The 22,844-nt window shown below is 44.3% G+C and overlaps 1 protein-coding gene and 1 long non-coding RNA gene across 3 annotated transcripts in view; one reads left to right on the plus strand and one right to left on the minus strand.

Moving 5' to 3' along the window:
* The window catches only part of LOC138840045 (uncharacterized), a 31,944-nt gene extending 23,976 nt beyond the window's left edge, over positions 1–7,968 (plus strand). The window contains exons 3-4 of the long non-coding RNA XR_011376033.1: positions 4,559–4,665; positions 6,925–7,968. This is a non-coding gene — a long non-coding RNA (uncharacterized lncRNA). The remainder of the gene's footprint in view (positions 1–4,558; positions 4,666–6,924) is intronic.
* Positions 2,711–19,602, minus strand: LOC138840043 (cancer/testis antigen 55-like). 2 transcript variants are annotated; one of them, XM_070039677.1, is made up of 6 exons: positions 19,388–19,602; positions 17,229–17,318; positions 13,666–13,850; positions 11,422–11,551; positions 3,845–3,957; positions 2,711–3,559 (listed from the first exon to the last, which is right to left on the minus strand). In XM_070039677.1, the coding sequence occupies exons 1-6, from the start codon at positions 19,476–19,478 to the stop codon at positions 3,368–3,370; spliced, it is 801 nt and encodes a 266-aa protein (XP_069895778.1). In that variant the 5' UTR covers positions 19,479–19,602; the 3' UTR covers positions 2,711–3,367. The 2 variants fall into 2 exon arrangements, with proteins under 2 accessions (XP_069895778.1, XP_069895779.1); XM_070039678.1 differs by lacking the exon at positions 17,229–17,318.
* Positions 19,603–22,844: the final 3,242 nt, after the last annotated feature.

A 22,844-nucleotide genomic window follows, 5' to 3' on the forward strand; every position in this document is an offset into this window, starting at 1 on the left:
AGGTACAATGGATACATCTTTGCTCAGATGCTCCCAACCGAAACTAGGATAATTGCTGCCTCTCCCTCTGCTCACCGTGTCCTTACACACACACAAAAAAGAAAATATGATTGTTCTCTCTGGTTGAATGACATTCTATTTCCACCTTATTACTTTCTCCGTTGTGCTAGTAGGAACAAACAAGTTCTTTGAGGTAGGAAAGAGAACATTTTTTGTAAACAACAAGGTTGTTTTGGGGAAATGAACATGTGGATATTACAAAAAAAATTAAGTAATACAATAAGCTATAGAATTTTTTCTTATCAAAAAAGATATGTCTTACAAAAATCATTTAAAAGAAATGGGAGGTGGCGCAAATCTGCAACCCTAGCTAATTGAGAGGCTGAGACTAAAAGGACTGAGGTTCTAGGCCATTACTGGCAGAAAGTTCTCAAGACCCTATCTTAATCAGTAGCTGACAGTGATGGTGAGCACTTTACAACACAACAATATGAGAGAATAGGATCAAGAGAAGCATGTTTCCAGGTCAGACAGGCAAAATATTTGTGAGACTCCATCTCAAGGAAAGAAGCTGGACATGGTGGCACAAGCCTGTCATCCAAGCTATGCAGAATAGAATGATCATGGTCCAGAAATGGTCCAAAACAACAAGACCCCATCTTAAAATAACCAGAGCAAAAAGGGACATTGCTTAGTGATAAAACATCTGGCTAAGCCGGGCGCTGGTGGCTCACGCCTGTAATCCTAGCTACTCAGGAGGCTGAGATCTGAGGATCGCGGTTCAAAGCCAGCCTGGGCAGGAGAGACCGTGAGACTCCTATCTCCAATAAACCACCAGAAAACCGGAAGTGGCGCTGTAGCTCAAGTGGTAGAGCACTTGCCTTGAGCTGAAGAGCTGAGGGACAGCGCCCAGGCCCAGAGTTCAAGCCCCACGACCGACAAAAAAAAAAAAAAACATTTGGCTAATAAGTATGGGGCCCTGAGTTCAAACCCCACTACCACCAAAACAATGGAAAATGAATTGGATGTACAATAGAATTATGAAAAGGAGACTAATTGGAAATAGACTCTGAAAAGAATGTTGTGGCAGGTGTTTTTGCCTTTTTATTTTGAGGTAAACTCTTACTATACAGCACAAGCTATCCTTGAACTTGCCTGTAATTCAAACTCAGAATCCTCCTACTGGAACTTCCCAAGTACTCAGGTTTCAGTCCCTTATAACCATGCCCATTTAACATATAACAAGGGTGGTAATTTTTACTAGTCTGTTGCAAATTCCCCTTGATGAATATCCACCATCTCCCACATGGAAATCGGCTCCATACCATGCTAGGGCGCCATGGTTGTCAGCAGCGCGCAGGCTATCTTGTTCTTCAATCTTGCTTCTGTGACCCACTAGCGTTGTGTCCTTGAGCAAAAGACTTGGCTTCTCTGACACAGGGGAACTGGCTGTCCAGATTAGCATGAGCATGAAGGAAGATGGTATGCACTAATGCTTAGCATTAACACGGTCTATCAGAGGTGGTGAATGTGCCACTCTAGCCATGACAGTACAGAGCGCTGTGGTTTTACTGGTTATTTGGTGTATATATATATATATATATATATATATATATATATATATATATATATATATATATTACTGACCCAGAGTTGAAAAGATATGGAAGAACCACCCATGTTTCACTAAGTTTTCTTTAGATTCTTGTCCTATAGGTTGTAGTTCTGACTTGAAGGTGTTCTAACACATATGGTCACTCCTATAAAGTCTTTCCCCAAGCCCTCAGGCCTCTCCATCTATGTTGGGTAATCCTTATTGTCACTTAGGTCCTCTCTTTGAGCGTTAGGTCCTCTTTGGGAGCAGTCTTCTCTGCCCCCTGCTCTGTGGACATTAGTAGCTCAGAGATTAACATGTTTGTTCCTTATGCTTAATTCCAATGCCTACAACAGTGCCTGGCACACAAATGGGAAGTTAGAGTGAACCAGCAAATGAAAACACCAAAATATTGAGCTGACTTTAAACTGGGGCACTGGAAGATTGGATGGATCACCTACACCTACAATGCAAACTCAGAACCAAAGGCTTTTAGTGGCACTATGAATCCCAGGATTGGGGCTGAGCTACAAGCCACATTCCAGTGATGCTCAAAGCTCTGAAATAGCCCCTCCCCTAGGGCAGGGTCATGGCTTGAATGCTCTCTTAAGGGAGATCAAGGAGATTCCATGGACTTCTTATTAAGATCCTTCCCCAAGCTCAAGCACCTTCCCCTTCCTGCAAGTGGCCCTGGTTTGCCCTGATACAAATCTGCAGATGGACTGGCACCTCTTCCATAAAGTGCCCACGGAGGCTTATGGACACCATGCATGGCTATGTTTTTGTTTTTAAAAAAACACTGAGGCCCAGCGCCAGTGCTCATGCCAATAATCCTAGCTACTCAGGAGGCTGAGATCTGAGGATCGCAGTTTGAAGTCAGCTCAGGCAGAAAGGTCCCCATGAGACTCTTATCTCTAATTAACTACCAGAAAACTGGAATGGCACTGTGATAGAGCAATAGCCTTGAGCAATAGCCTTGAGCAAAAAGAGCTCAGGCCCTGAATTCAAGCCTCACAACTAGGAAAAAAAACTGAGGTCTTCATGGTATGATCAACAACTTGATTATTATGTATTGGATAATGAATTAAGCACACACAAGCTCTATTGCTGCTCAAATAATTTATTAAAGTTAGTAACATGTACTCTGCCCTAGTATCAGCCAGGCACCATACTAAGTACTTGCTGCTGAGTTAATGAAGAAAAGATAACACACAGCTCTGAAAAAATATCCCTCATCTTGACATTCTGAATAGCATGGAAAGAAGGGCCAGAGATAGATACTAAATTTCATAAACTGAGGAGTCGTTAGGAGATGGAAAATGCCGTGGAAATAAGGAAACACTGCACACACAGCATAAGGCGGACTCCAATCTAAAGAAAGACTGTCACTTTAAACCATGCCCATTAACATGCTGGCCCTTGTGCTTGGAGTTAGATGCTTTGTCTCTGCAGGTGTATGATCAAAGGCCAAAACTAGCACTGCCAGCATAGAATTCACTATGAGCCTGGAAACCAAGATTTACCTTAGGCAGGGCTGCTTTTTCAGTTTTTTTTTTGTTATTTTTTTTTGTTTTTGTTTTTTGTTTTACAATCAAGAGAAACTTTAAAACATTTCTTATTGACAATGCACTTCCCTTAAGATTGCTCATGGTCCCAAGGGATGTTTACAAGAACAATTGAAGTTTACATTTCCTTTTGACTTGGCTAACCTAAACATATTCATTAAATGGGGTCCTATACTACCCCTAAGAGGAAAAATGAAAGGCGTAGTTTCTATCCCATGTACACTGGGGTCATGGAGATTGCTCTCCAATAGAAGCCAGGCTGAGCAGTCTGCACTACCAGCACGTTGACAAGGTCATGGACTTGAGGTTGGTATCCAGCAGGAACTTTCAGAGACTCCAAGGTGTAAAAGATATTGCTGTCCACCACCCCTTCTTTTCCATATATACTGGTAATGAAGACCTGTGATGAGAAATGATGAGATTTAATGTAGGAAAGCATCATCCATCCTAACAGGCTCTGCACAAACCACAATCTTGAGATCTCAGCCTCCTGAGTAGCTAGGATTACAGTCATGAGCCACCTGTGCTCAGCCAGAGGCTCTATTTTATTTTAGCTATCCCAACACACTTGGTAGAAGCCTGAGCAACAGAAAACATCACTATAGGAAAGATAAGAAAGACACAAAGGACCACTAGTTTGTGTACAGGAAATAACATAAGCCCATACTTCATGCACAGGGAATACCTCTTTCACGTGATTGTATCTCAGAGGCTTCACAGAGATGATCTTCCTGTCCTGCATTTCAGTCTTGAAGGAAAACACAACTTCCATCAGGTCACCCTCATAAGGGTCAAAATCTAAAACAGCCATGGGGAGAAATCAAGTTGGAATAAATGTATTCCTTTTGGTAAGGTGCAATATCACAAGTTGCTTTGTCATAACGCCTAAAACAGTGTCTACTATATCTATGGCTTGTTTTGAACCTTTGAACCCCTTTAACCTATGGAAATTTATAATCCTTCAGCTGTTGATTCTCCTTTAGTAATTCCACAAATTCACAGGAGGTAAAAGTGTTAACTGTGTTTGAAGCTAGTCCTTCGGTGAGCATCACAGGCTTTATTAGGCAGAGCTTGTAAGCATTATGCCCACCTTTGGTCCTCAGCTCCACCCAGACCTGAGCTCCTCCCAGCCCTGGAGTTCCTGCCATACAGCTGGCCCCTCCCTCTCTCCACCAAGACCCATCTGAGCTCCCATCTACCTCACTTCCTACTCCCTCAGACCCTGCTGCTACCTAGGTAGTGGAGGCTGCCATGTGCTCATTCTCTGGGGGAAATATGGCTCCTCTAATAGGTCTTCTAATAATCTTTCTCCTGTGCCTGCCTGCCTCTGCCTTGTCCCCTGGGATGGATGTGACGGATCCTTTCATTGGTCCTTTCATTGGTGGCTCTACGGGGATAGGTTCCCTGGTGGATTTGCTTCCCCACCCCACTTCGGATGGGGGTCCGACCAGCTTCCCCGGGACCTAGCCTCAGATCCTACACTCTGATCGCCAGAGGAACAATAAGGTAACTTTCTCCTGACCAAGCACTCTACCTGCTGCCCAACACTGGCTAATTAAGTCCTACCCCAGGTCAGTGACCAGTTGACAGGAATTCCGGCTTTCAAGTGCCCGGATCTCACCCCCCCCCCACCTTCCGTGGCTGGGGACCACTGTGGAGAGGGGTGATGATCCTTCTCATTAGTAGGTCCTTGTTTGAGCTACATTGCACTGCCAAGGACGCTCCACAGCTAGCTTTTGGCTCTGGTCACTTATGGAAAAGGACAGAACTAAATTTCCTTACAATCAACTTTGGCCCCAAGTTTAAAACTCCACTTATGTGAGCACTTGGGCAGGTAGAACTCTCTGTCTCTGTCTCTCTCTACCTCTCCCTTCCAACTGAAGGTAAAAGTATGGATGAGTTTAAGTTTAAATTCCTCCTCTGCATACCCCCTGTTTTGCAGCCTCCCCTGCAAGGCCCTTCCCTCTTTTGTTGCCTCCCCGGCAAGGTACCCCCACTTTGGCCTCCACCACAAGGTGCTCCCTCTTTTGCAGCCTCCCTCGCAAGGCGCTGTCTCTCTTGCAGCCTCCCCCGTGAGGTAAGTCCACTTCTTTGGCCTCCCCCATGAGGCGCTCCCCCTTTTGTGGCCTCCCCTGTGAGGCACCCACTCTTGCGGCCTCCTCCTTGAGGCGCCCCCTCTTTTACGGCGTCCCCTTCGAGGCACAGCCACTTCTGCAGCCTCTCCCAAGGCACCCCCTCTTTTGTGGCCTCCCCTGCAAGGCACCCCTCTTTTGCAGCCTCCCCTGTGAGGTGTCCCTGTGGCTTCCCCTGCGAGGCGGCCTCCCCTGTGATGTACCCCCTCTTTTGTGACTTCCCCTGAGAGGCACCCCCATTTTGTAGCCTCCCCTGTGAGGCCCCCATGTTTTGCAGCCTCCCCTGCGATGTACCCACTCTTTTGCGGTCTCCCCCACAAGGCACGCCCACTTCTGTGGCCTCCCCTGCGAGGTGCCCCGTCTTTTACGGCCTCCCCAGTGAGGTACACCCCCTTTTACAACCTCTACTGCAAGGTACCCCCTCTGCAGCCTCCCATGCGAGGTCCCTCCATCCTCTGCAGCCTCTCCTGCAAGGCCCCCTCCCCTGAAGGGCCTCCTCTGCAAGGCCCCCACTCCCCTGAGGGACCCCTCTTTTGCCTTTGTAGTGGGGGTGGAACCTGAAGCTCCAGTGTGTCAGAAGCAATGCACCCTCTCTGTCAAAATCTTTAGCTCTCTCTAGCATTTACCAAGTGGCAGATCCACCATCTTGGCATTGTTGGAGCTCAGCTGCTATTTCGAGCTGACTCTATTTTGTGCCAATTCAACTTGATTCTGTGACCTTCCCCCCTCTGACCTGACCAGCAATGCCATTATATCATGTCACGTGTCTGTTCTTGTCTCCTGTTTACTAAAAGTTTGTTGTTGGCAAGTAATTGTTACTCAATTATTAATAAGTTATAGGTAACTTCTATCTCAATGGTCTCCTTGTGGCTTTAATTGCAAATTAAAAGGGCTTTTGTAACAAAGACTCCCTTTTGCCACAGTTCAAAGCCATCCTGAGCACAAAATAAAATCCCTCTAAAATTCCATCTCCCAGCTAATCAGCACAGAGCCAGGCTGGAGACATAGCTCGAGACTCACCTCTAAGTATCCAGCTGAAGGCTGAAAGTGGCATCGTGACTCTAAGTGGTAGAGCACTAGCCTGGAGCAGAAGTGCTCAGGGACAGTGCCCAGGCCTTGAGTCCAAACCCAGTAGGTTCCACTGGGACAAGCTATCCCAGCAACGGACGCTGAGACACCCACCAGGACAAAGTCAGTCCTGACAATGGAGAGGAGTAAGAGGAGATGACATCCTAAATGGGGTCACTTTATGCTCGCCCTTTCAAAATTAATCAGAGCCCGAGATCAAGAGAAATAGTTGCTTGCCCACCTAATGACCATACCTGTCTACCTTCTAACTGGACAGAAAGTTAACGATCTTGCCTTTGTTGCCTGCTATTTGTATCTATAGTAGCTTCTGACTGGTACTCCCCCTACCCAGTTACCCAAAAGAACCTAGACACCCACTTCCTGCCTTCCTTGCCCCAAGTCCAGTTATTCTGCCTTCCCTGTAATGGGCTGCAATTGGGCTTATCCTCCAAATGGAACGTTTCTGGCCCATGGTCAATGTGTGTTCTCCTATGTCATTCATGTTAACTGACCTTGTCACCTTGTCAGATTTTTGCCTGATCTTTCAAAAAGTCTCTTTCAACAGGATAAGATCCCCTGCCCAGGATACCATCTGAGAACAAGTCAAGGCCATCCTGTTCCTATAGGCAACTGGAGACATCACTTACACTGCGCTGCCTTGCCCAGCTCAGACCGTAAAGACCCCAGCTCCAGGGATTCCTTGATGCCCCCTGACCAGCAGGAAGTAGCCAACAGCCCGTTCCTTTCTTGGGCTTCTAACAGCAATTTTGCCTTTTATCAATTGTGTCTTGCATTTTAGATAACTATTGCCATGGAAAAAGGAGGACCTTTACCAACCAGTGTCAAGCAGATGCTTCTTGGATGGTACCTGGCTAAGCAATGATACAGGGACCCCTGACTACTTCATCCCTTTACAGCAGGAAGTAGCTCCAGAAGAAATGACCTCTGCCCATATCCCAGCCTGGTACCCCCTATTTTTATTAAACAACAGAGCATGGAATATAAGTATTATGCCCACCTTTGGTCCTCAGCTCCACCCAGACCTGAGCTCCTCCCTGCCCTGGAGTTCCTGCCAAACAACTGGTCCCTCCCTCTCTCCACCCAGACCCACCTGAGCTCCCATCGACCTCACTTCCTACTCCCTCAGACCCTACTGCTACCTAGATAGCGGAGGCTGCCATGTGCTCTCTCTCTGGGGGAAATATGGCTCCTGTAATAAACCTTGTAATAATCGTTCTCCTGTGCCTGCCTGCCTCTCATGGTCCCTTGGGATGGATGTGACAGATCCTTTCATTGATCCTTTCAGAGCTGAAATATCTTTGCTAGAGACACAATGTTGTTGTAAATTCAGTGTTAAAAGTCCCATGCTGGGGCTGGGAGTTGGCTCAGTGGTAGAGCGCTTGCCTTGCATGCATGAGGCCCTGGGTTCGATTCCTCAGCACCACATAAGCAGAAAAAAAAGCCGGAAGTGGCGCTGTGGCTCAAGTGGTAGAGCGCTAGCCTTGAGCTGAAGAGCTGAGGGACAGCGCCCAGGCCCAGAGTTCAGGCTCCACGACTGGACCAAAAAAAAAAAAATGTCCCATGCTGGAGATTAAAACATTTGTTTTGACATGTTAATAAAAACAGAAATTTGGAACAAAGTATCGTATTCTACATGTATTCTTAGAAAACCAGAAACTGATAAGAGAAGTTATATTCTTGGAATTGGTTTGGGGGCAAACATGATTGATAACTGCAACTAAGTATTCCATGTATTCAACTAATAAGAGACAGAATCTGTATTAATGAAAATTTCCAAGATGTGAGTATGTATTTATATATTTTCCTAATAACAGGGGTATGGTACTGAATACAAAAACACGGAGACCAGCAGAGCCACATGGATCTTTGTCTACCTGCCTGCCTGCCTGCCCTTCTTCCTTTCTCCCTTTCCTTCCTTCCATTTTTCCTTCTTTCTCTTTCTTTTCTCTTTCTTTTCCTTCTTATCTTTTAAGCAAGGTTTACTTTTAGCATAACAGGTTAAAGGAGAAAAGAGAAAAAAGTTTCCTGCAGTACATGGACATTAAATACTCAAAGGAGCAGCTTGTTATCTGCTCCCTTTATTCTCTCTAAGCTGAGGAAATAAATACACTTGGTAGTGAGGTCTAGCAGCCCCCAATCCTTGGGCAATGGTCACATTAGCCCAGATGGGCCTTAATTAGTATTGTAAAATATGGAGATGACCCTAAGCCTTCCCAAAACAAGTGGATAATAGGTGAGCTTTAGAGCTTCCTTTCTTCAGAGAAGCTTCTGTCCCTAGGAATTCAAGAGGAAAGACCCAAGTTTTTATCATATCAAAGGCAGGGTAGTTTTCCATAGCTAGCTCCCTTTACAATCCTTGAAACTTAGCATTTAAATGCTGGAAGCTTCAAAACCAACTTTACAATGTCGGTGTGGGGGGGGAGGGGGGTATAATTGGGTGAGGGGAGGGGGGAGGCTGGGAAGGGAGGTGAAGGGTAAACAAAGGAGGAGGCTGCAATGCTTGGTAAGAAATGTATGCATTATCCTGCCCATGTGGTTGTAGCCCCTCTGTACAGTATGTTCTCAAATAAAATAAAATTAAATTAAAAAAAAATAAATGCTGGAAGCTTACTTGTTATGTTAGTTTCTTTGTTCCAACTTCTAGCCTTTTAATATTTATTTAAAACAATATTTTGTGTTTAATAGTTATAAAACATTTTATATAAACATGTATAAAAGATATGGCACTGAATTAAATATATACAAGTTATAAAAAGATAACTTTCATTTAAATACACAAATATAAATCTAATAAATATATTAATAAAAATAAAATACATGATGTATGATATGTACATCTATTTTATAAAATATACTAATATATGTATAATAAAATATATTTTATATTTTATGTCTTGTTTTATATTTTATAAATATATGTAAATATAAAATATTTACCCGACTCGATATTTAACTGCCACATTTCCTCCCTAACCAACTTTGGTCTATTTTAATCTTAAAGGAGCTGACAAACCCAGTGGCTCACACCTGTACCTAAGCTAGCTACTCAGGAGGATTTGAGGATCCTAATTGAACGCAAGCCTGTGTAGGAAGGGCCATGAGACTCTCATCTCCAATTATTTACCAAAAAGCCAGAAGTGGAGTTATGACTCAAGTGGCACTAATTAGCCTTGAGCAAAAAAAAAAAAAAAAAAAAAAACCCTCAGGGACAGTCCGATCCTGATTTCAAGCCCCTGAACCTGCATAAAAGGAGGGGTTGGGTGGCATTATTACAGAAACCAAGAAATTGCCTTTGGAGCTTAGCAGACCAATGTACCTTTCCTCACAGAATTGAGGATTCCTGAAACAAACAAACAAACATGTTTGATGTTTGGAGTCTGGGATACCAACTGAAAATCAACTTCTGAATTTCACATTTAAGAACACTATAATAGGGAGGTGTATTGTATGGTTGGGACAGTGTTTCTCTTTGCATCCAAGCTACAGGGCAGTTGAGACTTAAACAAGTACTTTCAATTTTTTACTTTTTTCCCTTTCCATTCTTATTTCTAAATCCAGTTGGGCAGGGGATGGCAGGGGCATAGAGTCCAGATAGAGCAGTTCCTAGCCTAGGCAATCTTCCCCAGTGCAGAACAGTGTTCTCCCAGCTTTGTTTAGTAACATCTTTTTGGTCATGTCTGTTAGTATTACGCTCACACTTGGTCCTCAGCTCCACCCAGACCTGAGGCCCTCCCATCCTTGGAGTTCCCGCCATATAGCTGGCTCCTCCCTCTCTCCACCCAGATCCACCTGAACTCCCATCTACCTCACTTCCAACCCTCAGACCCCTCCTGCTACCTGGATGGTGGTGGAGCCCATGTGCTCCCTCTTGGGGGAAATATGGCTCCTCTAATAAATCTTATAATAACCTTTTTCCTGCCTCTGCATGGTCTGCTGGGAGGGATGTGTGGGACCCTTCAATGTCTACAAGTAAATGATGAGGGCTTCACTACCAAAGCCTGGCCAAGCCCATATCTAGAAATCTCTGTTGAACTGAATCCAACTCAAATACCATTGCGGGGGAGGGTTAGCCATGGGGCTTGAACTCAGGTCTTAAGCGCTGTCCCTGAGTTTCTTTGCTCAAGGTTAGCACTCTACAACTTGAGCCATAGCTTCACTTCTGACTTTTTTTTGTCACTCCTGGGTCTTGATCTCAGGGCCTGAGTGCTGTCCCTGAGGACATTTGCTCAAGACAAGTGTTCTACCACTTTGAGCTGCAGCACCACTTCTAGGTTTTTGGTTTGGTTTGGTTTGGGGTTTTTTTTGGTCCTGGGGCTTAAACTCTGGGCCTCTGAGCACTGTCCCTCAGCTCTTCCACTAGCTAGCACTCTCACTTGAGCTTTAGGCAAACAAAACCAAAATGTTATATTCAATATTAACAGAGTTCAACAATGAATACACTGGGGGGAAGGGAGAAGGCTATGTCTTAACACATTTTCAGTATGAATACTGTCCTTGCATACTTGTAATATTGTTAAAGTAGATACCTAAATAATTATATGGACAAAACATAGAAATATTAGTAACTTCAAGCAATAAATAAAATGAAACATGATAGCACTATATTTAGCAAGCACTGGTGATTCACACCTGTAATCCTAGCTACTCAGAAGATTGAGATCTGTAGGGTATCAGTTTGAGACCAGCCTAGGCAGAAAAATCTGAGAGATTTCATCTCCAAAATAACCAGAAAAAATGGGTTAGAGGCATGGCTCAAGTGGTAGAATGCCAGCCACACAAGAAAGCCGAGTAAATGGAAGGCAGGCCCTAGGTTCAAACACCAATACTGGCCAAAAAAATAAATGAAAAGAAAATATTGTCCACATCAAGCATTCAAATGTGCTTGATCAAAGCCAAATATATCAGAGAAGTAGTTCAAGAAGTGAAAATTCTCCCATTAGGTAAGTGTATCCAATTTCAGCCCTGGAGATAATGCCTGTAACTATTACCCTAAGAAATTAGGTAAAACCGAATTTCAGAGTTTGCAAAATGTAAACTGTACCTTTACAAACAACATCCAGAGCGAAGTAATTTGAGTGTTTAAGGTACTCATCACCACACACTCCAAAGGTGAGATTCATTTTGGTTTCTGATGGTCTACCACCAATACAACCTTCACAGAAAGCCTCCACCTGTAAGGTAGAGAAAGACTTGCTTCAGATATGACCAAAAGTAATTATAAGAACAAATACTGAGATCACTATTAAAAGTGGTTTAAACAACTATCATAAACATTGACGAATATATATTGCAACTTTCAAAAAATTCCAGTAGATTTTCAGGCATAATTGTTGTAATTTTGATGTGTGGAGGAACACAATACAATGATTTCTCGATAGACACAGATAAACCAATATCTTTTCAAATATCTTTTAAAATCTACCGAATAGGCCAAGTGCCTGTGGGTCACACCTGTAATCCTAGCTACTTAGAAGGCTGAAATCTAAGAATCACCATTTGAAGTCAGCCTGGGGTAGGCAAAGTTCCGAGATTCTTATTTCTCATTAATCTCTCTCTCCCTCTCCCTCTCCCTCTCCCTCTCCCTCTCCCTCTCCCTCTCCCTCTCTCTCTCCCTCCCTCTCTCCCTCTCTCTCTCCCTCCCTCTCTCTCTCTCTCTCTCCCTCTCTCCCTCCCCCTCTCCCTCCCCCTCTCCCTCCCCCTCTCCCTCCCCCTCTCCCTTCCCCTCTCTCTACCCCTCTCTCTTCCCCTCTCTCTCCCCCCCCCCTCTCTCTCTCTCTCTCACACACACACACACACACACACAGAGCTAGAAGTAGAACTGTGGCTCAAGTAGGGGAGAACTACCCTTGAGCAACAAAGCTTAGGAACAGCATCCAGACCCTAAGTTGAAGCCCTGGACCTGCACATACAAACAAAAACGCCAAAACATAAATAAAAGTTGCAGTAGGAAAACCAGTCTAGCAAAGGCTGAAGAAATATGCCATAATGTTTCAGAAATGCAAATCATTTGGTCATAATTTAAGTGGGTCTGTTAGACTGCCCCCCCCACAACGATATCAAGTCTATGAGATTTGTGTTTAATGGCATAAAGGGCATTTGAACTTGAAGGAAATGTGAATCCTTACATTTAGCATATACATGGGGGCAGAAAGTCATTCACAAAAGTCTGCATCCTTCTCTCACTTGCTACACAAAACCAATGCCAGATAGACTGACTATTCAGATGTAAACAACTTTCACAGGACTAATCTGTGGTAAATGTGTGAGGGGTGAACTGTGACTGCCTGCTGCTTAAAGTCAAAGTTGAAAGGCAAACTTGGGAGATATGCCCACCACAAAGGTCCTACCCGAAACTCAAATTTTACCTAACATGCAAATACTTCTAATGTCCCTGACAAATAATTCTAAGAAAAGTTGCTCTATTTTCCCCAAACTGATAAGGAAATACAAGTAAATCTTATTCCTTAGATGGTCAAAACTTTCAGAGATTGATAGTATACAAGCTGTCCCATCCAGCTGCTTACAGTGTCAGTACAGTGACAGTAGTAAAGCTGGACACAAGAGGCTCATGTCTGATATCAGGAGGCTGAGCTTCAGAGGACCTTGGTTCAAAGCCAGCCTGGGCAGAAAAGTCTTGAGACTCTGTCTCCAATTAACCAGCAAAAAGTTTGGCTGGTGGCCTGTCAACCACATTTCTACAAATACAGAGATTCATTATGTGGGAGAGAAAAAAGGAACTTGCAGGAAAATATATATGCTCATACTTATCATTGCTAATCATTTTTTTTTTTTTTTGTCGGTCGTGGGCTTGAACTCTGGGCCTGAGTGCTGTCCCTCAGCTCTTCAGCTCAAGGCAAGCGCTCTACCACTTGAGCTACAGCGCCACTTCCGGTTTTCTGGTTGTTTATTGGAGATACGAGTCTCACGGTCTCTCCTGCCCAGGCTGGCTTTGAACCGCGATCCTCAGATCTCAGCCTCCTGAGTAGCTAGGATTACAGGCGTGAGCAACCAGCGCCCAGCTCATTGCTAATCATTTTAAGTGCAGAACAGTTAACAGAGTATATATATATATATATCACATATCAATAACAGGTTTTAAATGGATACTTTATGCTAAAACCAATAGCATTACTAAAATGAAAGCAGATGTCTCCCGAAGTCATGCTAGTTGATAATGAAATCCTACTCTCCCTCCATTACCCTAGGTCCCTCATGAAAGCTGGACAAATAGCATCAAGGTTGCCTTTCCAAAAATACTGAACTGTCCCCACTTCATACAACTTACTTTGATTGCTTTCCATCCAAGGCTTGTTTCATTTTCTTCCACAACTGCAGTAACTTTCTGTCCAATTCTCAGAGGGAGATCACCAGTCACATTCTCATTATGGAAGAAGATGGACTCATCAATCCAGCCATGATCATTATTGGTCTTTGTTACCACTCCTTCCACAGTTTTTAATTTCGTATTCCCTGTAATAAACACAGAAGAACATAATTAAAAATACATGCACGCACAACCAATAAGCCCTACCAGATGAGACTGTGGTAAACAATGATTAAAATGCAGAAATAAAGTGAGTTAAACTTGAGATACAGGTCACAAGGACAGTAGAACACAGGGATGGACGGTGCAGGATTCTGGAGGCCAATCATCCAGGTGCAAATGCAGGTTGCTCCATTTCTCAATATAGCACAGTGGCTTCCAACTGAAAGCAGTTGGGTGTAGAAGCTAAAAGCAGAGTTTGGGCCCCAATTGCCTGCCTTTTTATCCCAGCTCCTCCCCTCATCTTCTGTAGGAGAACAAGCACATTTTGTTACCAGGTGCAACTGGTACCCATCTACACAATCAGGATATTACCAACACCTTCATGGCTAGGAATGGAGCTCCATGATATACTATTTTCCTAGCAAGCACAAGGCCCTGGCTAATACTCAAGCACCATAAAGAAGAAGGAAAAACAAACCAAAAAACCCTCCTCAAACTGTCTGCTTCTTGTGATGGTTATAAATATTAACATGTGCATGCGTGTTGCCACTTTCAGGTTCTCCTTTAATTCAGAGAAGCCACAGGAGGAGATTGTCTGGCCTGATGAGGTCATGGGAGGTTATGCTTGATTACAGGTTCTCCTGCTTATAGACTCAACAGCAGCAAGACATGGTGTATAGGCTCACATGCTGTCCATCAGTTTACCTCTACAACACTGTTCATCAGTGCAGCACCTCTCTCCCTGTTCCCCAGTGCTCCTTGTCCTCCAGTGCAGCATCATTTACTTCATTAGCAGAACACTGTCTAGCAGTGGTGTACAGAACTGTGTGAAGGTTTCTTGGAAAGGGGTCTAGGTCCCAGGCCTATATACCATGGCACAACAACATGCACACGGTTTAGAACTATGAAGGCCTCCAACAGCTAAGAGTGAAACCTTAGTTGGTTCCCTATCTTCATCTAGAAAGCCATAGGCAACCATGATAATTATTCTTATTTTGGCCAGGCATGAAGCTTGAACTCAGAGCCTTGGTGCTATCCCTGTGCCTTTGTGCTCAAGGCTACCTCTCTAGCACTTTGAGCCACGGCTTCACTTCTGCCTGGGCTAGCTTTGAACCATGATCCTCAGATCTCACTGTCCTGAGTAGCTAGGATTATAGGGATGAGCAAACAGCGCCTGGCTAAACAACTACTATTCTTATACAATTTCATCATTATTATCAATAACATCCAATGCAGCACCTGGAGATTTTTATTTTAAAAAACTTATCCTTAAGTAGTTATAAAAAAGGGTCTTGGGCTGGGAAGGTGGCTCAGTGGTAGAGCGCTTGCCTTGCATGCCTAAGGCCCTGGGTTCGATTCCTCAGTACCACATAAGCAAAAAGAAAAAAGCCAGAAGTGGCACTGTGGCTCAAGTGGTAGAGCTCTAGCCTTGAGCTGAAGAGCTGAGGGACAGTGCCCAGGCCCAGAGTTCAGGCCCCACGACTGGACCCCAAAAAGAAAAAAGAAAAAAAGAAAAAAGGGTCTCAATTCAACATGTCATCTTGTGAATATATCTGTATCAATGTTACCTCTTTTATTATTCTTCCTCATTTCTCTAAACCTCATCCATCTCTTCAAATTACCTAGTTTCTTTTTCACATATATACATCCAATATTATGATTGCATTTGCCCACCCTTTCTTGTCTCTTTTTTTGTCCAGTCCTGGGGGCTTGAATTCAGGACCTAAGCACTGTCCTTGAGCTTCTTTTGTTCAAGGCTACCACTCTACCACGTGAGCCACTGTGCCACTTCTGGCCTTTTCTGTATATGTGGTACTGAGGAATTGAACCCAGGGCTTCATGCATGTTAGGCAAGCACTCTACCACTAAGCCACATTCCCAGTCCCTCTTGTCTCTGTCTAACGCCTCTGCTTGACCTCACCCATCCCTGACAACACATGTTCTAGTTTCCCAGTATTCATTTTGTTAAACTGTACCTCAGTTGTTCAAAAATTTACACTATTGGAATTCTCCCTTGCATATTACATACTTTAGTTAATATGTTTGTGTATGTATGCATATGACCTTGTATGTGTAGATAAGTTTACACATATATTTATAATTTAGAACTAGCTTGCATCTAGATATTTTTAAATACCTTATCAGACAAATCATATAGACAGATATGAAAAATAAATTCTAGGGGGCTGGGAAGGTGGGTCAGTGGTAGAGTGCTTGCCTTGCATGCATGAGGCCCTGGGTTAGATTCCTCAGCACCACACAAGCACAAAAAGCTGGAAGTGGTGCTGTGTCTCAAGTGGTAGAGCACTAGCCTTGAGCTGAACAGCTGAGGGACAGTGCCCAGGCCCAAAGTTCAGGCTCTACAACTGGCAAAAAAGAAAAAAGAAAAAAAAAGAAAAAGAAATTTTACCCCTAATGTGCACCCAAATTAAGTAATTAATTAAGATATGGGTGTTGAATACGAATGTGGTGTATGAATTCTCCTGGTCCTCAGCTCAGTTGTGTACCTTTCTTCCTGTTGGTGCCTTGACATGGCAACACTATGACTATTCTTCTTAGACACTGTATTAATGACACTTAGGCCTTAGAGCCCTTAGTCCCAAGCTTGGCAGCTACAAGTAATAGACACAAATTAGAACTAATATAATTCTGGTAGAAGCACCAACCACTCAGCAAACCTTCTCATATTCTATTAGGCTGTCACTAACAAAATGTGTGCCTTAAAAGCCTCAAACTGAAGCCGGGCGCTGGTGGCTACGCCTGTAATCCTAGCTACTCAGGAGGCTGAGATCTGAGGATTGCAGTTCAAAGCCAGCCCGGGCAGGAAAGTCAGTGAGACTCTTATCTACAATAAATCACTAGAAAACCAGAAGTGGTGCTGTGGCTCAAGCGGTAGAGTGCTTGCCTTGAGCTGAACAGCGCAGGGACAGCGCCCAAGCCCAGAATTCAAGCCCCACAATCAAAAAAAAAAAAAAAAAAGATTCAAATTGGCTATTTGTGAACTTGAAACAGGGATGTTTGGTTGGAAGCTTTCTAAAGCTTAAAAAAGTAAAAGGGATCCAATTCAACTGATTAAAAGCTGGACATGGTAGGTCATGACTGTCCTCCCATTTAGGGCTGGAAGCATAAATAGGATTGTGGTTCAGGCAAGGCTGGTTTAACAGGGAGACTTGATTAAAAAATTAACAAAATCAAAAGGGTTAAGGACTTGGCCCAAGTATAGTGCCAGCTAGCATGGGCAAATCACCGAGTTTTAACTGTAGGAATATAAGAACATTTTTTAAAAAATTCTATTCTATAGGCACTCAGTGCCAGATTCAGATTTTTAGTGTACAAAAGTAAACAAATTAAAAATAACTCACCCAGTTGGCTTTTCTTATTGGATAGTAAGTATCCCCATAAGTTAATGTGTTTGTGTTTGGTCCCCAATTCAGCTGTGTTCAGAGTTGGGGCTTTGGGAGAAAATTAAATAAATTAAATTAAATAATGGTTCTGATTTCAATAACGTATTAACTCATTTAGGCATTCAGAGATTACTGGATGTACTGTTTCTAAAAGCAATTTTCCCTCTACTTCCTGGCTGCCATGAGGTGAGCACATATGCTCTAGCACATGCTTCCTACCACAATATTCTGCTTCACCACATGACCACAAGCCACAGAGACAAATGACCTTCTCTATGTAAACCTTCAGAACCCACAAGGGAAGATAATCACTACCTCTTTACAGTTGATTGATCTCAGATATTTCATCATAATGACAGAGAGAAGACTGTCACAGATAAATATACATGCCCTCTTAGGAAAGAAAATAAAATTTATCCCAGGAGCTGGTAGTTCACACCCATAATTCTAGCTATGCAGGAGACTGAGATCTGAGGATTATGGCTCAAAACCAGCCTGGGCAGGAAAATCCTTGACTCTCTCATTTCTAATTCACCACTAAAATACTTGATGGGGAGCTGTGGTTCAAAGTAGTAGAGCTTCAGCCAAAAACAGCTCAGGGACAGCACCCAGGCACTAAGTTCAAGCCCTACACGACAAAAATAATTCACCCTCATATATGCAGATCCAATATTGTTGTAAGTATATGAAGAAAGTTTCCTATAATCATAGCACTTAGGCTACTGAGGTACAGGATCATGAGTGCAATGATAAAGAGAATGCTAGAGGACAGATTATTAGAAAGAAGTATTCTATACATAAATGGACTTGTTAAAATAGGTAGGTGTAAGAAAAGAAAAATAAAGGGCTGGGAAGGTGGCTCAGTGGTAGAGTGCTTGCCTTGCATGCATGAGGCTGTGGGTTCTATTCCTCAGCATCACATAAGCAGAAAAAGCTGAAAGTGGCACTGTGGCTCAAGTGGTAGAGCACTAGCTTTGAGCTAAACAGCTCAGGAACAGCACCTAGGCCCAGATTTCAGGCCCCACGACTGACCTAAATAAATAAATAAATAAATAAGGAAAGAGGGAAACGCAGCACAATAAACAAAATCCATCAAAACTAGGAATCATGCCCATTCACTTGGCATCTATACAAAAAATGTTCAAAGGTATCTGGAGAAGTTGGAGGAGAGGGAAGAGGGAAGACAGCCCCAGCAGAAACTGTTTATTTTTCTTTTTAAAGATTGCCTTGGTTGGGCACTGATGGCTCATGCCTGTAATCCTAACTACTCAGGAGGCTGAGATCTGAGGATGATGGTATGAAGCCTGGCCTAGGTAAAAAAAAAAGTCCTTGTGATTTTTATCATCTATTTACCACCAGAAAACGGGACGTGGGGTTGTGGTTCAAGTGGTAGAGTGCTAGCCTTGAACCAATAGCTCAGGGACAGTGTTCAGTCGAGTTTATGCCCAATGACCACCAGCACCAACAACAAAAATGTCTTCTGGGGTTGGGGGGAGGGGAAAGTAGGAGAAAAATGAGGGAAAGGGTAACAACTTTGACAAGAAATGTAGTTATTACCTTACTTATGTAACTGCAACCCCTCTGTATTTCACGTTAACAATAAAAAAAAAATATCGCCCCCCACACAAACAATGATTGTCTTCACATGCAACCCAAGTCACTAACTCCAGATCTACGTGCCTCCTCCACCTCCCCAGTGCTTGGATTACTCACATTTCCCACTATACCCAGCACAAAGACCTTTTTCGCTACATTAGCACCACTTTGAAGTGTTAGGGTTATATGTAAATTGGTCCAGCACTTCAGAGGAGTGGGGGCATGTTGTTGGATGGTTGCAAGATGGGGGTTGTGGGAGTGGCAGTGGGAAATTGGGTAGTGAACTTGGATGAGGGACATCTGAACATGGAGGGTTAGAAAGTAGTAGGGCAGAGTGAGGATGGGGGGACAAAGAGGCAGGAATGGAGTTATTTGGGTCGGAGGCAACAGACTCAAGAAGTCAGAGATGCTAACGTTATAAGATGGCATTTCTCTGGGTGCTGAGAAGCCTACACAGTCCCCGAGGCCCTAGACCGGGTGTATGGGAAGCACCCCAATGGGCCCGTCCCTCCGTGAGGTACCTTCCAGGAGACACTGGTGCTGTTCCTTTTCCTCCTCCGACACCGTCCGCTTTCCAAAGAAACGGAGAGCTTTGGAAAAAAAACGATGCATGTTCCTGTGGTGGGTGAGGCCTGAGCCCCAAGAGCCTCTGATGTGAAAGAAGCTTCTGTTGGTCTCTGCCTCACAGGAGGACTCCAGTAACAGAGGCGAGTGCTCCTGTGAGTCCACACCTCGTCCCCCCTGTGACCGCACTGCCTACTTGAGGCCAAGTGAGTGAGCCAGTTAACGAACAAGCGGAACAGAACCTTTCCCTAGTGGTGCTTGGCAGTGCCTGTCCATGTCTTTCAGCCAATGGGGCACGGTTTCGTTAGTGATGACCAATGAGAACCATCACGTGAGTAGGCGGGACTTTACAAGTCTTGCTGCCACGTGGCAGGCTGTGAGGGGAGGTGAGGTTGGAAGGCCAGCTTCAAATTCCCGCCAATTGGACCTTACTGTACATTTTCTACCTATACGTTCTGTGGGACTTTTCTGGAAGGCCAGCGCCTGCCTCACAAAATACAGCAGCAAACTGCTTTGAGTATATAGACGGGCTCCAAGGCCTAGCTCCAAGATTGCCATCTTCCATGTCTCAATGCCTCTATATCCTTTTTTTCCCTCATGCACCAGTCTTATGTCCCATACCCACTCCACCCTGGCATCTCTAAGCAAGGGCTCTGTTCAGTATTAATGATAATATAGATATAGAAAAATAAAATTTTCACAGGGCTGGGAAGGTGGCTCAGTGGTAGAGCACTTGCCTTGCATGCATGAGGCCCTGGGTTCGATTCCTCAGCACCACATGAGCAAAAAGAAAAAAGCCGGAAGTGGCGCTGTGGCTCAAGTGGTAGAGCGCTAGCCTTGAGCTGAAGAGCTGAGGGATAGTGCCCAGGCCCAGAGTTCGGGCCCTACGACCGGACCCCCCCCCCAAAAAAAAGAAAAAAGAAAAATAAAATTTTCAGATCTAAACTGGATCTCAAAACACAAGCTGGCTACCAGGTCTGCTCATGACCTGGGGCTGTGGTACTACACAGCAACCATAGTAGTTCTGAGAGATGATTTTGGCATGAGCCAACAAAGAGATCTGTCAACAGTGGCCAGGTAATGCACCACTATGTAGGGTATTTGGGTTGGGTCACTACTGGGATCTTTAGTGGCTTTTGATATATTTTTTGTATGTAGATCCAAGCACCTCTGATTTGATTCAGGCTGTGCAACACTTCCATGAGAAGGGCACGGACTTACCAAGCACAACAATAGATAACGACATAGTATTCCCTAAAGGAGTGCCAGTTATAAGTAGCTGCTAAACTCTGAGGCTTTTTTATTTGCACTTGGACCCTCTACATTATAGCTCTTTCTTGTTTCCACATAACTCACTATGCAACACTGCCGATGTTTTTCTCCAGGAAGCCCTGGCCAGCTTGTCATTCTGCACCATAAGAGTTGTCCTATGGTGAAAGAAGGTGGAAGCATTTGCCTGATTCTAGTTTCTGAAGTGTAGAGTCTGAAAGTTCACTCCCCAGACCTCCTCAAACCTCCTTTGTGAAAATATCTCCTCAGCGAAGGGAGTTATTTCCAAGGTTGCCTTCCAGATACAAATGAAGCCTTCTATTATTTTTTTAATGGCCTTGGGGCTTGAACTCAGGGCCTGGGTACTGTCTCTGAGCTTGTTTGCTCAAGGACAGCACTCTACCACTTGAGACACAGCTCCATTTCTTTCTGTTTGGTGATGTTAGAGATTAAAGTCTCAGGGACTTTTCTGCCTGCGTTGGTTTTGAAATAGGTGCTCAGATCTCAGCCTCCTGAGTAGCTAAGCCTGGGAGTTTAATTCAGCCAGTGAGTTTGTGGAGAATCAATAAATTTCCTGTTTCTCAATCATTCTAACACCAACTGGAAATCTATGAGGTATAAATGTTTTAGGAACAAAGTTACAATAAGTTGCTCATGGTGGATAAAAAGTAGATGGCTAAAATGATCCTTTCTGAGACTTGGTGCTTGTTTCTAAACTGTATTGCCATTATAAAATTACATAGTAGCTGGGTGCCAGTGGCACACGCATGTAATCGTAGCTACTCAGGAGGCTGAGATCTGAGGATCATACTTCAAAGCCAGCCCAAGCAGGAAAGTCCATGAGACTCTTATCTCCAATAAAAACCAGTAGAAAACCAGAAGTGGCTGTAGCTCAAGTGGTAGAGTGCTCTCCTTGAGCTGAAGAGTGCAGGGACAGCGCCCAAGCCCAGAGTTCAAGCCCCACGACCGACAAAAAATAAATTAATAAATAAAATTTATATATAGTTTTTGGGAGGAATGGACTATAAGAAGCATAATATGATCTATAAACAAAGGCAAATGTAAATCCAAGATGACGTTCAGTAACCAAGGCAAGTAAATTGGTAAAGAAGAGCACCTAGACACGAAAGGATAATGGAAAAATTAATCAGTAAGGGATATATGCGACAGGCAAATACACCAGAAAAGAAAATTCATGCATATGGATGTTGTCATTGCATGATATAAACTATTCAAATTAAAGAAAGGCACAAGGGGGTCGGTTGATCAGGCTCTCTGGTGAGAACTTGAGTAAAGGATGGAGCTGTGCACGGGAGGGGCTTCCGAATGTGATTTCTTCCAGAACCAGCATAGCCTTCACGCTAGCCAGCCATTGCCTATTCAGACTCAAGGAATCTGTCAAAGTGATCTTTGGAGATAGATACTTTCAGTCCATTCAGGGTCTCAGACTATGTATGCAGCCAGGAAAAGGCTTGGCTGAACAAGCTAGAGAAGCTAAGCTTTGTGGTGGGGAGCAGGTCACGTGGGTGGCGCTATGCAGAGTGACCATTAGGCAGGGTAAACATACTGAGCCAGGCCTGCTTGTGGGGGAATAGGGGGCTAGCAAGGAGAAGAGCTCCTCATTAGGTACACTAGGTATGCCAAAAGGATGAGAAGAGGTTGAACAAATGGGATGGGCCTGCAAAAGATGCTGGGTTTCCAGGAGTGTTATGTTAATTGGTGGGATTATGCAAATAAGTACTGACCATTGGGCAGCTGGAGGCTAGTAAGCTGAGCCTGCACAACAGCAACCTCGCTGCAGCAAGGATTGAGGCGGGTTTTGGTAGGGGCTGGAATTTACAGTGTGAGGGAGGATATGACTGGGGGTAGAGCCCAGTGGCCTTAGATAGTCCGGACGGGGTGACTGGAGAGCGGTGAGGTGGGCGGGGGGGGGGGGGCGAAGGGGAAATCACCTCGGAAAGCAAATGGGCGGGGCTCCCGAAGGCTAGTCACAGGGGCCTCTATGCAAATAAGCGTGGCCTGTGGACTGGGCGAGAGTAGCAGGTTGAGCCTGCGCAAAGCAGTCTCTGCAGCAGCCATGGCCGAGGGGCGGGGCTCCGATTAGGGCGGGAGTTTGCGGAGGGAGCATAGGGGGAGGAGCTGGGG

This window comes from Dipodomys merriami, unplaced genomic scaffold, assembly GCF_024711535.1.
Source record: "Dipodomys merriami isolate MVZ:Mamm:240054 unplaced genomic scaffold, mDipMer1.0.p SCAF_3, whole genome shotgun sequence".
NCBI lineage: Eukaryota > Metazoa > Chordata > Mammalia > Rodentia > Heteromyidae > Dipodomys > Dipodomys merriami.